Source organism: Phacochoerus africanus, chromosome 2 (assembly GCF_016906955.1).
Source record: "Phacochoerus africanus isolate WHEZ1 chromosome 2, ROS_Pafr_v1, whole genome shotgun sequence".
Taxonomy (NCBI): Eukaryota; Metazoa; Chordata; class Mammalia; order Artiodactyla; family Suidae; genus Phacochoerus; species Phacochoerus africanus.
The window spans coordinates 54403804-54418171 of record NC_062545.1 but is presented as its reverse complement, the minus strand read 5'-3'; the positions used below and the strand labels follow the sequence as shown (position 1 = coordinate 54418171).

The window sequence follows — 14368 nt, the reverse complement described above, 5'->3', positions numbered from 1 at the left end:
ACTTAGTATAGGGGAGTTCCCATTGTGGTGCATCTGAAACGAATCCAACTAGTATCCATGAGGTTGCAGGTTTGATCCCTGGCCTTTCTCAGTGAGTCGGTGATCTGGCGTTGCTGTGAGCTATGGTGTAGGTTGTAGATTTGGCTCAGATCCTGCATTGCTGTGGCTGTGATTTAGACCGGAGTCTGTAGCTCCGATTTGATCCCTCGCATCTATAAGCCTGGGAACTTCCATGTGCCTTGGGTGTGGCCTTTAAAAAAAAGGAACCCAGTATAGTTTTCAAGACGGACTTAGAAGGTGTATATTAGGAAATTCCCAAGTGTATTCATAGAAGCTCTTTCTCATTTTTGGTTGTCCAGAATTGGAACATCTTTTTTTTGGGGGGGGGGGACGGGGGCTGTGCCTATGGCATGTAGAAGTTCCCAGGCAAGGGATTGAACTCATGCCACTACAGTAACTAGAGCCACTGCAGTGACAGCACTGGATCCTTAACCCACTGAGCCACAAGGAAACTCCTTATGCTGAGAAAGGGTGTTGAGGTCTTAGAGTGAAAGATATCAGCATGCGTTTGAAGCATCTCTTTTTTCTTTTTTGTCTTTTCTAGGGCTGCACCCACAGCATATGGAGGTTCCCAGGCTAGGGGTCTAATCGGAGCTGTAGCCGCCGGCCTATGCCAGAGCCACAGCAACACGGGATCCGAGCCAAGTCTGCGGCCTACAGCACAGCTCAGGGCACCACCAGATCCTTGACCCACTGAGCGAGGCCAGGGATTGAACCTCAACCCCATGGTTCCTAGTCGGATTTGTTAACCACTGAGCCATGACGGGAACTCCTGAAGCATCTCTTTGCTCACAGTTTTAGTTCCCCTCTTTTGTATATAGGGAGAAAAAGCTACAATTATTTTGGTGCTCACCAAGATATAAATTATTATGAGCAGTAGTGTTAATCCTATTCTCTTAAGGTCACTTCTTGGAACTGTGCTGCTCCAGTACTGCTCCAGATGGAGCAGTTTATGCCATGGCTACAGTCTGGTCTTCACACACTTAGCTTTTTCCCTCTGGTGGCAGTTAGAGTATCAAAACAATTCAGGAATGTACATCAGACACAGTCTGTGGTTGTGTCCTAATCTTTAACTACTTGAGCCTGCCTTTTGTGATTCAGGGAGGCCTGGGAGATTTCAGCTTTTCTACAAACAAGAGGCAGGGGACATGGAGGGAGCCTTTGTACGTTGGGAGGATGTGGGAGCAGGGGAAGACAGGATTCTGATCAATTGCACCGGACCCTGTGAATATGACCTTATTTGGAAATAGATTTCTTGTAGATGATTAAAATGAAGTCATTAAAGTGGGCCCTATCCAGTATGACTGTGTCTTTATAAAAGGGGAAATTTGGACCCAGAGACAAACATGTAGAGGGAAAAGGATGTGAAAACCTAGGGAGAATACATCTATAAGCAAGGAATGCCTGAGGCTCCCAGAGCTGAGAGAGGCCTGGAAAATATTCTCCCTCCCAGCCCTCAGAAGGAACCAGCCCTGCCGACTTGACTTCAGACTTTAAGATTCCAGAACTGGTAGTTCCTGTTGTGGCTCAACGGGTTGAGAACCAGACTAGTATCCATGAAGATGCGGGTTCCATCCCTGGCCTCACTGAGCTGTGGTGTAGGTTGCAGATTTGGCTCAGATCCTATATTGCTGTGGCTGTGGTGTAGGCTGGCAGCTGCAGCTCCAATTCAACCCCTAGCCTAGGAACTTCCATGTGCTGCAGGTGTGGCTCTGGGTTAAAAAAAAAAAAAAAAAAAAAGATTCCACAACTGAGGTGATGAATTTCTGTTGTTTAAGCCCCCCAGTTTGTGGCACTTTGTAACAGCAGCCCCAGGGAGCTAAATCAGGGACCTATTAAATTTGGGCAAGCCTGGTCATATATCCACATTGCTACTTTACTCCCTGAAGGAGCTTATTTACTCTTTGTTACAAACTGCTGAAGGCAGCTCTGCCACAAAGTGGATTTAGTGTGTCTGATTGATCAAGGCGTAACAGCTCTGCCACAAAGTGGATTTAGTGTGTCTGATTGATCAAGGCATAACAACTGGTCTGTTGTGTTACCCTTATTAATGGAGGAAGATTCTGAGATGCACAACAATTAGATAAATTAATAAAAATCCTTAACTCTGTATAACTTGAACAGTTATTTCAATGGTTATTTTCAGTAGTTTCATTTTTAGGAAACCAATACTGGCCTCAAAAAAGATTTCTGTACATAAAAGTCATAAAATTTACTAGTCCAACTTTAAATACACTTTACCGTTTTCCTACCTTAAAGTTGCATGCATTTTTCTTATTTTTTGGGTGAGAAAGGGGCTAGAGAGGGTTATCAGATGGCAAGGGGCTTATAATCAAGGGAAATGATAACTAGTGATAAATTGTCAGAATTTTCCTTCAGTCATACTGTTTTAGATTATAGGCGTTTGCTTGAGAAGAGAAATAACTATCAATGACAAGAAGCATATCTTCAGTTTATTGTTTGGAACTTATAACTGCAGTGTTTTTAGGTCATTTCTTAAACCACTAAATAATACATGCATGCATGTTTAGAAGACTTACAAAAATGTTCTATAAAAATGTAGTCTCCAATAGGATTTACCCAGTTGTATTGGCCAAGCATAAAAAATATACCCCAAATGCACCTTTCTTCAGTTTTAGTCTTACTGACATTTGTTTATTTCTAGCCAATCTGTATATACGTAGAACCTAAGGCATTATTTTACTGCAACAACCTTCATAAAGTTGAAATTTAAAAGTGTATTTTGTATCAAGAATACATACTATTTGTAAACATTAAGAAACAATCATACTCTCTCTTCAAACCTTTAGCTGTTTGCTCACTCTTTTTTTAAGCTGAAGTTTCCCATTTCTTGTTGAACCATTTATACAATGATGAGCAGGCTCACATGGTTTCATTATCCCTTTTTAGTATTAGTCCTTTGTACGTAAATCATTGATTTCACCAGCTGGGTATTTCTTTCTTTCTTTTTCTTTTTTTTTGTCTTTTTGCCATTTCTTGGGCTGCTTCTGTGGCACATGGAGGTTCCCAGGCTAGGGGTTGAATTGGAGCTGTAGCCACCGACCTACGCCAGAGCCACAGAAACATGGGATCCGAACTGCGTCTGCAACCTACACCACGGCAATGCCGGATCCTTAACCCACTGAGCAAGGCCAGGGATCGAACCCGCAACCTCATGGTTCCTAGTTGGATTTGTTAACCATTGCGCCATGATGGGAACTCCACCAGCTGGGTATTTCTTGAGCACCCACTTAGAGGGGCCCACTCTCAGGCAGAAGATCTCATATCTGTGCTTGAGAATGACTTAGAGTAACTGTTCAGATTGAGAGGCAGAGTTGACCTCAAAGTTATGTATAGAACTTTAAGAAGGCAGCCTTGTCCCCCTGCTGGATTTTTCCATGCCTGGGGGAGGGGGTGGAGTGTGCATGTGTGTGTGTGTGTTTGAAGGGAGGGGGGCTGGAAGGAGAGAGACTAGAATAACAGAGCTGGTATCTTGCTGGGGAGAGACAGGTACGGGTTTAGAATTACACCTTTTCTTAGAAGAGTCTCTTCTTACAACACCTTCACATTGGGAAGAAGGGAGGAAGGAACACAGTGGGAGACCTGATAGAATCTCATAAAATTACTAGCTAACACCATGTGTCAGGCTATCTGCTGCTGCTCCTTGGCAGACATCTATTTAACAAGTATAAATGCTCTTTAGCTCTTTCTCTTCTAGAATATAAATCGGTCCTGGACATCCTGGTCTTTCCTTCTCTTTCTCCCTGTCCCTTGACTGCCTTTTGCAGCTCCTGGCCTTTTGCATTATCTGCTGTACCGTTTGTCCCCTGACTCCTCAAACAGAGGCACACAGGTGGTGTAAGAGAGAACACCACCCTTTGTTTAGTTTCTTAAACTCACTAAAATAACATGAGCTAAAAAGGAAAAGAAAAAAAGAGACCAGTAATAAAACAGAGACTTGTTCATCCATCAGTTTGGGGCTATTGGTAATTACAAGACCATTAAGTATCATCCTGAACAGCAAATGGATACAGTTGAAAGAGTGCTGGACCAAGGTCAGAAGGCCTGGTTGTGGGTCTAGGATCTGTCACTTTTAGCTCTGTGGCCTCAACCTAGTCAATTCTTTTTGAGCTTTAATTTCCTTATCTGTAATTTGGGAAAAACAACACCTGTCTTACCCACCAAAGAAAGTTATGGGCATCAAGTAAGATAACGTGCTTAAGGAGTTCTCTTGTGGCGCAGCAGATCAAAGATGCTGAGTTGTCATCGCAGCGGCTTGGGTCCCTGCTGAAGTATTCCATCTGTGGCCCAGGAACTTCCACATGCCATGGGCATGGCCAAAAAAATGAAGATAATGTGCTGAAAACGCTCTTGTAGATGATAGAGTTCTATGTAAACATAAGTTGTTTGATGGATTAGAGTGGACATAAAGGAGAAAAATGATGGCTTAAAATTAATAAAATTTTATTATTAAAATTTGCACCTGTAGACTAAGAGCGGCTGGCCTTCTCCTCACAGGGACCATTTTCATTTCTTTTCCTGTGTGTTCCGTAAGTTGCCGATCCGGAGCGATGATGTTCGTGTCTTCATTTATGACCCTCTAAGCTCAGCTTCTAGGAGACGCCAAGAATGGTCTGAACTGTCGCAGAGCCAGTTCCTGAAAGTCAGGCTTAAATCTCACTTGAGAAAAAAAAAAAAATGCAGTTCCATCAATGGCAAGGACAGTTTTTGGCTAATGGTATAAAGCAATGGTCACTGCCAAAAGTGAAAGAAATAGTAGAGAAAAACTTCCATGGCATTGACTTCCTGCAGAAAATTGGATCCGACCTTCAACTGCTGGATAAATGACTCTCATTTTTAAGATGTATCCAGAAACCACGTTGATATCTTGGTCACCTAGAAAAATGTATACATTATTTTAACTTCAGAAAAAATATTTATGTGTTAATAGTTACAGGGGGAAAACCAATGTATTTCCCTTTGTAATTATAAAAGGGAAGATACTCCTTTCATAAGTGGTGACAGGAGTTTCCATCGTGGCTCAGCAGAAACGAATCTGACTAGCATCCATGAGGACGCAGGTTCGATCCCTGGCCTCAGTGGGTTAAGGATCTGGCGCTGGCATGAGCTGTAGCGTAGGTTGCAGATGCGGCTCGAACCTGGTGTTGCTGTGGCTGTGGTGTAGGCTGGCGGCTGTAGCTCTGATTCAACCCCCAGCCTGGGACCCTCCATATGCTTTGGGTGCAGCACTAAAAAGAGGAAAAAAAAATTAAGTGGTGATAAAGTGTCACAGAAGACAAGAACCATGGTGATCCTAAGTGCAAAGAATTTGATTGCTTTGTCATGTTTCAGATAGGAAATGTGCCCACTGTCCAGTATTGGAAAATTAGGGGGAACAGAGTCGGGTCTGCTCTGAGATGGCTCAAGAGAGAGGCTGTTGGCATCAATGCCTCCGAACCACTCTGGAACAAGGGCATCAGGGAACTGGGTCAAGATCAGTTAGTTGAGACATAAAAGTGGCTTGTTTTCTTCTGGCCTGCCCAGGAATCTTTTTCACATAATTGATGGGGAGACAATGGAGGCTTCATTTCCAAAAGAGAGAATTGCCAAAGCAATTACCTGTAACTACAAACCTACAGGGTCCTGACAGAATTTTATTTTAAAAATACTCGTTTATATTTCACAGTTTAAACAGCTGTTTCTATGCACTTAAAAGACTTTTAAAACATTTTTTATGTAAAAATGGTATTTCCCCCCCGGGGCTTGGATGGATGGATACGTGTGTTGTGCTGGGGACAGGACAGGATTCCCCCAGGCTGCGCTGCTGTTTGCCAACAAAGCAGGAAGGAGTCAGCAGTGTGGGAGCAAGTCTGGTTTCTGGCTCTGCCCTCTTGGCATCATCAGCAGAGCTCCCCTCTCTGGACAAGTTCTTTCTGTATCTTTGGGATGGGAGGGGAAGAGACACTTGCACTTACCAGAGTCATGTTTTAATGCCTCTTCTTTTATCATCCGGAATCCATCCCCACCACTGGCGAGGAAGCTGGGGAGGATCACCTTGTACACCTCATCCGTCCTGAGGGGCTCATAACTGGGCACGCGACACTGGGTGCAAAGAACATCTAATTTGACCACTCTGTCCCCGGGATTTCGGGAGAGATCGTACGTCACGTGAATTCCTAGAAAACAAACCAGTCTATGTTTTCACTGGATCCAAAGGGAAATTTCTGTTTTCTAAGAAAGAGTTTTTGCCCCAGATCTGGAATTAGGGCACTGGGTTTAGTTTTCACTGAGCTTAAGTGAAATTTCAGCAAGAGAGTTGAGTGACATCACAGCTACCCTATCTTGGTTAGCTTTATCTGTGAGTCCTGGGAGGTCTGAGAACTCCTGGCAGGAAAATTGGCCCTGGCCCAGAAAGGCCCAGGGGTGACTCTGCAGGGAGAAACCATGCCTTTTAAATGTCCTGAATTAACTGGTCCAGCAACTTGGTTTAGTGGCTTTGGAAAATGAGAAACAGGTGAGAGGTGCAGAACGTTTGTTACCATTATAATGACATTATAATAAATGTGAATAATTTGGGCTTGGGCCAGTGTCACAAAGCATACAACTACTGGGCACTGTGCTGGAGCATCAAAGTTCTGCTCTTCCTTGCACTCTCTCCTGGAAGATGCAGAGTATCTGGGCTACCCCACAGGCAGCTGGCTCAGGCCCCACCACCCTCTGCAGCCCCTCCATCCCAACAGCAGGTGCTCTGCAGAGGGAAGACCTGACAAAGCAGTCACGCCCTTCACACAGGGCCACCACCTACAGTCCAAACCACAGGGCCACCACCTACAGTCCAAACAGGGCCAGAATATGGTGTAAGAATCAAATAAGATCATTCATATTAATTTAAAGATTCAGGAGTTCCCTTCGTAGCTCAGTGGCTAATGAATCTGACAAGGAACCATGAGGTTGCGGGTTTGATCCCTGGCCTCGCTCAGTGGGTTAAGGAGCAGGCATTGCCATGAGCTGTGGTGTAGGTCGCAGACACAGTTCAGATCCCACGTTGCTGTGGCTCTAGTGTAGGCTTGGCAGCTACATCTCCGATTGGACCCCTAGCCTGGGAACCTCCATATGCCGTGGGTACGGCCCTAAAAAGAAAAAAAAAAAAAAATTAAAGACTCATTCCTTGCACTGTGGAATTAATTACTGATGAAAGCATTTTCTAAGCTCTTGGCAACTTGGGAAGCATTTATTTTTCTTCTGTTTTGACTGCAATCTGTCAGATACACAGGGAGGTTTTCACACCATGCTCTGAGAGGTTGAAGACTTGCCCTAGGTCATGGTGGAACCAGAAGCAGGTTTCCGGGTCTCGTCCAGGCTTCCCCTCCCAGAAATTGTCCTTGTTAATACTTACTGGACACTGCATTCAACTGAACCTCTATGCAGTTCCCAGGCGATTATGAATAGAGCAGAAAAAGGTGTCTTTTTTTTTTTTTTTTAATAAAGAATGTTGAATGTTAAACCACTAAGACTTTAATAGAAACTAGACCTCTAGGCAGCTGACCTGCTTGAGTTTGGAGGGCCAGCTTCCGCAGAGAATCATCTGGTGTCCAAATCAGACTTGGCAAATGCTGCTGCTTTTAAGGACCTGGGGTCTTTGACCCTGACAGTGGTCTGGGAGTCCATGGCCATTGGAAGACTATGCATTGGTGGTGGGTGTGGGAAAAGCCAAACAAGCCTGGCCAGGAGGGCTCGGTAAGGAGGGCGCTATTCCAACCAGCTCGGCCCCACCTCCCCTTGGAAGGTGACTTACCGCCCACCTGCAGGAACTCCCCAGTGGACTGGCCATAGCGGTACACGCTGTGCTCAAAGGCCTTCTTCAGGGTGGAGCCTTTTAACTGGACCAGGTCGAAGGTGCCTCCAAAGGGCAACACGGCAGCCAGGTTCTCCCAGGTTATCGTGCCTGAGGGCAGTCAGAGGAAGGAAGAAGGAAAACAGCTTGAGAAGAAGCCCACCCTAAGACCAGTGTCTTTTAGGGGGAAGTGAAGAGGCAGGGCCCCCAGGGGGCTGTTAGGACAGCACAGCTGCATCTCAGTGGTCCTGACACAGGGACAGAAGGGAATCAGGAGGCCTCCGGCCGGGCTCTCCACCACAGCAGGATGGCGGGAGCTTCTAACTAGCCGTGGCTCCCTTGTGCTCTGCTCTGGAGCATCTGGCTTGGGGCTGGGTCTTCAGTGGGTGTGAGCTCTGCTCAGCTTCTCCAGACAGGCGGTGTGTCCCTGTCACCTGATTCTGTTTGACAGCGAGGCCAGCTTGGGGCTCACCCTGAGACTGACCAGTTTCCGCAGAACATCTGGGAGAACTGCAAGAATGCTTGCCTATCTGTCTGGTTGGTTTTGTTTTACCATATGCTATATTCCTGTCTATCTGTAAATGCACTAAAAGGATTTATCCAGTGGCATGTTTTTCCCAGTGAATAAGGTGGGCAATTTGGTCCTCCTCTTTCAGAGAGCAAGGTGGAAGCTGTCAATATTTGGCATAAATCAGAAACAATGAGTGTTTTGCTTTGGGAGTCAGAGGTTTAGTTACATTAGCTTGGTTCTGCTAACCCTAGCTACGGCCTCTGTGTGCAAATGCATCTGAGAACGCACAGCGTGTGTGGCTCGTTGGGTGGGGCACGGTCTTGAGTGGTGAAGGGTCTAGCACGGAGGGTCAGGGCTGCTGGCAGAGATGGGCTGAGGCTGCCTGGGGGTTTGGTCAGAAAGACACACACTGAGCTGAGGCCCCTCAGCAGGAACATACCATTGTTCCGCTCGTCAATGGGTGACCGAATGCCACCTCCGTTTAAAATGCACATGGACACGTGGTTCCAGGACATCTCATCCGGGTGTCTGAGGTTGTTGTTGATCTGCCAAAGGAGATGCATTTACACTTATTATTCTGGGTCTTCTTCCTCAGGGTCAGTTCCAGGAATTTGGTTAGCACCACAGAGGAAACAGCTGTGTCTCTCCTGCTCCTGTGCGCCCAGAGCTCTCAAGTGTAATTCGTCAGAACTAGTTTTATGCTTTAAGAAGCAAAAGTAAGATATTATGACCCCCGTCATATGTCAGACTCTAGGTAGCCAGTAACTCTGAGCACCACCCTGGCCCCTGCCTCTGCCCCCTGCACTCCTCAGGCCATGGGCCTTAGCAAAGCCAGCCCTAACCCACGACCCCTGACCCCAGGGCAGGTCCCACGCTTGCTTTTGAGGCCAGAACCCCAAAGCCCTTCAATCTGGACCAGAGACCATCAAGAACTCTGGCTCCCATGTCTAGGTCCGCAGCCAGTTCCCAGGTTGGCAGTTTTAGAGACACAGAGACAGCCCCTGCACCAGGGAGGGAATCGGTTTCATTCTTATTTTTCTTTTTATGACATCTGTGTTTAGTAACAAGAAATAGAATGAACACATTCTCATTTGGAAAAAAAATACATGCAAAAGATGGATGGAACTAGAGATTCTCATACGAAGTGAAGTCAGAAAGACAAATACCATATGATATCACTTCTATGTGGAATCTAATATAGGGCACAAATGAGCCTATCTACAGAAAATAAACTAACTCGTGCACATGGAGAACAGACTTGTGGTTGCCAAGGGGGAGTGGAGAGGGAGTGGGATGAACTGGGAGTTTGGGGTTAGTAGATGCAAACTATTGCATTCGGACTGGATAAGCAATGAGATCCTGCTGTTCAGCACAGGGAACTATATCCAATCACTTGTGATGGAACATGATGGAGGAGAATGTGAGAAAAAGAATGTACATATATGTATAACTGGGTCACTCCGCTGTACAGCAGAAATTGACAGAACACTTTAAATTAACTGTAATGAAAAATTTTAAAAAACAGTGCAAAAGCAAAAGTTTTCTTTCCTTCGCTCCAGCCTCTGCCTGTGAAGTAAGTACTGCTAAGAGCCTGGGCTGTTTCCTTCCAGACCTTCTTCTATTCATTCCCACTCTGGCTTCCCTTGAGCTGCTTTTCCTGCACTGACTGTGTGGTGCTGAGGAGCCAGCCCTGGCCCCGCCTTGGAAAGCGTGAATGTTGTCATTTCCTTGGCAGACATTCATTGAGTGTGGCTACATCCCAGGCACCGGGTGCCTGGCGCCAAGCCGAGCACCAACGAAGAAATGGCCCCCTGGGTGCCCATGGGTGCAGTGAGTCAGACTTGAGACCTTGGCTCAGCATGGTCCTGGAGGGCTGCCACAGCCAGTCTGCCCGCAGACAGGTGCACAGAAGGCGCTCATCGCGTGTGATCCTGCTCAGCCACAGGGTGACTGTTTTCACTACAGCTGCGTGTCGTCATCCTCTGCTCGAGAAGGCGGTTCACACAAATGCCCTGGGGCCGAGAGGACAGATCAAGGAAACACAGTCCCACCTCCTTAAGCCCAGGTGGATGTGTTCTGTCTACTGTGTGCCGCTTCAGGGTAGCAGAGTTTGTGGATGCAGATCCTCATACAAAAGGAAAGCCACATCCAAGATTCAGACACCTAAGATGAGCCCCATGAAATAAAGGCTTCTGTCCTTGTTAAGCAATAAAGTGATGATGGTCTGCTGGTCTGGTTCGGGCCCCTTCCCCAGGTGTGAATCCACGCCAAGCTTTTATCTGGATGCTCATTTTTATTTAAAATTTTTCTTTATTTTAGTTTTTTGCTTTTTAGGGCCGTACCTATGGCATATGGAAGTTTCCAGGCTATGGGTCCAATTGGAGCTATAGCTGCCAGCCTACAGCAGAGCCACAGTCCCAGCAATGCTGGATCCGGAGTTCCCGTTGTCGCTCAGTGGTTAACGAATCTCACTAGGAACCATGAGGTTGCGGGTTTGATCCCTGGCCTTGCTCAGTGGGTTAAGGATCCGGCGTTGCCGTGAGCTGTGGTGTAGGTCACAGACTCGGCTCGGATCCCACGTTGCCCCAATTAGATCCCTAGTCTGGGAACTTCCAAATGCTGCAGGTGCAGCCCTAGAAAAGACAAAAAAACAAAAACAAAAAAACCCCCCACAACCCAGCAATGCTGGATCCGAGCTGCAGCTCACGGCAACACCAGATCCCCAGCCCACTGAGCCGTGAGGCCAGGAATCAAACCCGCATCCTCATGGATACTAGTAGGATTGTTTCCACTGCACCACAACAGGAACACCTTTCTTTATTTGCTTTTAAAAGTTCTCAGCTCTATCAGGTGGTCTCTCCATCCCTCTTTCCATCTCCCCCGCCCCAGGCGTGACTCTGGGAACCACTTACCATAGCATCGCAGATCAGGTTGCCCATGTTGCATTCCCGAAAGCGGCAGGACTGAGTGGTGCCATCCAGGTAGACGATTGTTTTCCCCAGCTCCTGGGTCGAATAATTATCCAATTTTACCCTCCAGTTGTTGATGTCCGCTTTTATGGTTGGATCTAGAAGAAAACAAGCAAACAAACAAATCAGCCTGTACTTAAAGCAGATCTCACACTGGCTGAAACGTTGGAGAAAGATTCAAACGTATTCAGCTTCCCTGGTATAAGCATGCATTTCTTTACCATATTTGTGTAGATTTTGGTTTTGACAGGGAAATTCTGTAGGAACCTCTATTTTGTTTCCCGGAATAAGACCCAGGATGGATTGTTTTTTCTTTTTAGGGCTGCACCTATGGCGTATGGAGGTTCCCAGGCTAGGGGCTGAATCAGAGCTGCAGGTGCTGGGCTCTGCCACAGCCATGGCAACACCAGATCCAAGCTACACCTGTGACCTATGAAGTAGCTTGCGGCAATGCTGGATCCTCAACCCACTGAACGAGGCCAGGGATTGAACCTGAATCCTCATGGATACCATGTCAGGTTCTCAACCCAATGAGCCACAACGGGAACTTAACCAGGATGCATCTTAAAAATGTGCCAGGTAAACCAGCATCAACTCATCACATCTGAATGAGTACCAGCTGGCCCACCTGGAACTGCATTGTTGGGCCGGTACAAAAGGCCGAGAGGTCCTGCTGTGGAGTCCTGGCCCCTCCCTCTGGCTGTCAGGGACTCTGTGCTGTGAGCTGGGCTCTTCTGGGCCCCTTGCTACCCGTCCTTCCCTCTCTGATCACGGTAAGTAGGAAAGGACAGGTGAGAGAGCAGCACAGGAGTGTGTTCCCCAATGGATGACACCAAATATATTACTACTTTGGTGCCCAGACAAAAAAGTAAGAAAGACACATGCTCATTTGATCAACTGAGGCCCGTGGAGACCAGGCAACTTGCCCCCTGCACACTTCTGTTGGTGGTGGGGCCAGGGTGGAGCCCTGCTCTCCTGCTTTGAACGCCCTTTGCTCCCATAATCAGCTCACCCCTGGCCAGGGGCTGAGAGAGGCTTTCCCAAGCCAGGGTAAAGCCGGAGAAGGCACAGAAGCAGCAACACAGTGTCTGATGCTGAGAGGGCCTGGACAAGCAAATGGGGTGTGTGTGTGCTTTCTTTTTAGGCACCCATGGCATATGGAAGTTCCCGGGCTAGGGGTCAAATTGGAGCTGCAGCTCAGGTCATAGGCATGGCAACACTGGATCTGAGCCACCTCTGCGACCTACACCATAGTCTGTGGCAACACCAGATCCTTAACCCACTGAATGAGGCCAGGGATCGAACCAACATCTTCAGAGAGACAGCATCAGGTTCTTAACCCACTGAGCCACAATGGGAACTCCTGGGGTGTATTTTAAATCTTATCCTTGAAGGGGGTAGGGTAAACTCGAGGGAGCAGCTTAATTCTTCAATTTTTGTTCTGAAACATTAACCAAAGAGAGAGAGAAGAGAAATCCAGCTATCTAATCTCTAAATTGGTGGATCACTGCCCTGAATTTCACGTACCTTCAGGAATGCTGCTGTTGAGAAGAATGGGATTTCCATGTGAAGTGATGACATTTCCTTTTTCATCAAACTCCACCTTCAAGTAGCCCAGGTATTTGCCAAAAGCATAGGCCTGGACCACAGGAACCTTCCGGCCGTCATCAGAGGTGACTATGAATGGGTACTGCCCCTCTGGCACCTCTTTGGAAGGTGGGTTGCCTGCAAGGAAAGATCCAAAGCTGATCAAGTTGGCCCCTGTTCCCGGCTGGCTGTGGGCCCGTGGGCTCTGGCGGTGACAGCAAGTTCTGAATGGATGATGCGCCAGCTGCTGCTTCACATAGCTGGTCTTTCAGAGCCTTGCTGGGCATCTGCCCCTATTTCCGAATGTGCCCTTTTGGCACATAAATCCTTCCATTCTCAACTCAGCAGACACTTGCAAGGCTCTTTCTAAGTCCGGGGCCCTGTGCCCAGTCCTGTGCAGCAGAGAGATGCAACCCTGCTCAGCTATCCTCCTCCATCCGGACCCGGCTCCATCCTCAGCCAGGGAGGATCCTCAAGCCACTTCCCTTCCCTGTACTTGGGGCTTCCTCACTTGCAAAATGGGCAAAAAGCAGTTCCTCCTTCACAGGGCTGTTGAGAGGGTTACACGTCCAAGCTCCCTCACATAGTGCCTGGCACATAGTAGATATTCAATAAATGTGTATGCCTTTCCCTTATGAGGGGATGGTAACCTCCAGAAACCCTAGACACATGCTCCAGAGCTTAGACTCTAAAGTTCCTGGGCCAGGGATCGAACCTGTTTTACAGCAGTGATGCAAGCCACAGCAGTGACAACGCTGGATCCTTAGCCCACTGAGCTACAAGAGAACGTTCAGAGCTTAGCCTCTTTAACGGAAAATGAGCAGAAATGACAAATTACTGTTGTTAGTCTTGGCTGCTGAGTTCTCATGGAAGAGCCACATTCATCCTGGTGGCCAACTCGCCCACACACCACCTGCCTTGTCCAGACCGCACACCCCCCAGGTTCTGCCGAGTTCTGTCTCCAAGGGGGGTGCCTGGGGAGAGCTTGGGGGCTACTCAGCAGCCAGAAGCTGAGACCCACCCCTCCACGGTCTCCTGCTTATATGAGCCCTGGGCTCTGATCACCTGGCACATTTCAGTTCTGTAGCTGCACCCCCTCTCCCCAGGAACATTGCACTTTGTATCTCACCTCCACAGAGACCGCCTGTGACCTGTTTGGGCTGTTCTGGGTCGAAGACTATAGAACAGATGGCTTTGACTCACTACTGTTTTTGTTACCTCCCTTGCCACACACCCACCACCAGTGCTTCCTATTAGATATTTACAGAGGGCCCAGGGAAACTCAAGCCTGTGTTGGATGCTCACTGGACCAGTTACAAGAGTCGACTGGGAGCTAGGCCCTGGGCTACATCTCTCTTAATCCTCCAGGCATCCCATGAGGTAGCTCCTATTATTATTGGCTGTACC

General features: G+C 47.4%; 1 protein-coding gene across 1 annotated transcript in view; it reads right to left on the bottom strand.

Annotated features, from left to right (window-relative positions):
* Nucleotides 1–4507: 4507 nt before the first annotated feature.
* The window catches only part of NT5E (5'-nucleotidase ecto), a 48366-nt gene continuing 38505 nt past the window's right edge, over nt 4508–14368 (bottom strand). The window contains exons 4-9 of the mRNA XM_047760532.1: nt 12902–13099; nt 11318–11472; nt 8845–8950; nt 7856–8005; nt 6036–6236; nt 4508–4956 (exon numbers count right to left, since the gene is read on the bottom strand). Of these exons, the coding sequence (XP_047616488.1) occupies nt 4793–4956; nt 6036–6236; nt 7856–8005; nt 8845–8950; nt 11318–11472; nt 12902–13099 (974 nt within the window). The 3' untranslated portion in view covers nt 4508–4792. The remainder of the gene's footprint in view (nt 4957–6035; nt 6237–7855; nt 8006–8844; nt 8951–11317; nt 11473–12901; nt 13100–14368) is intronic.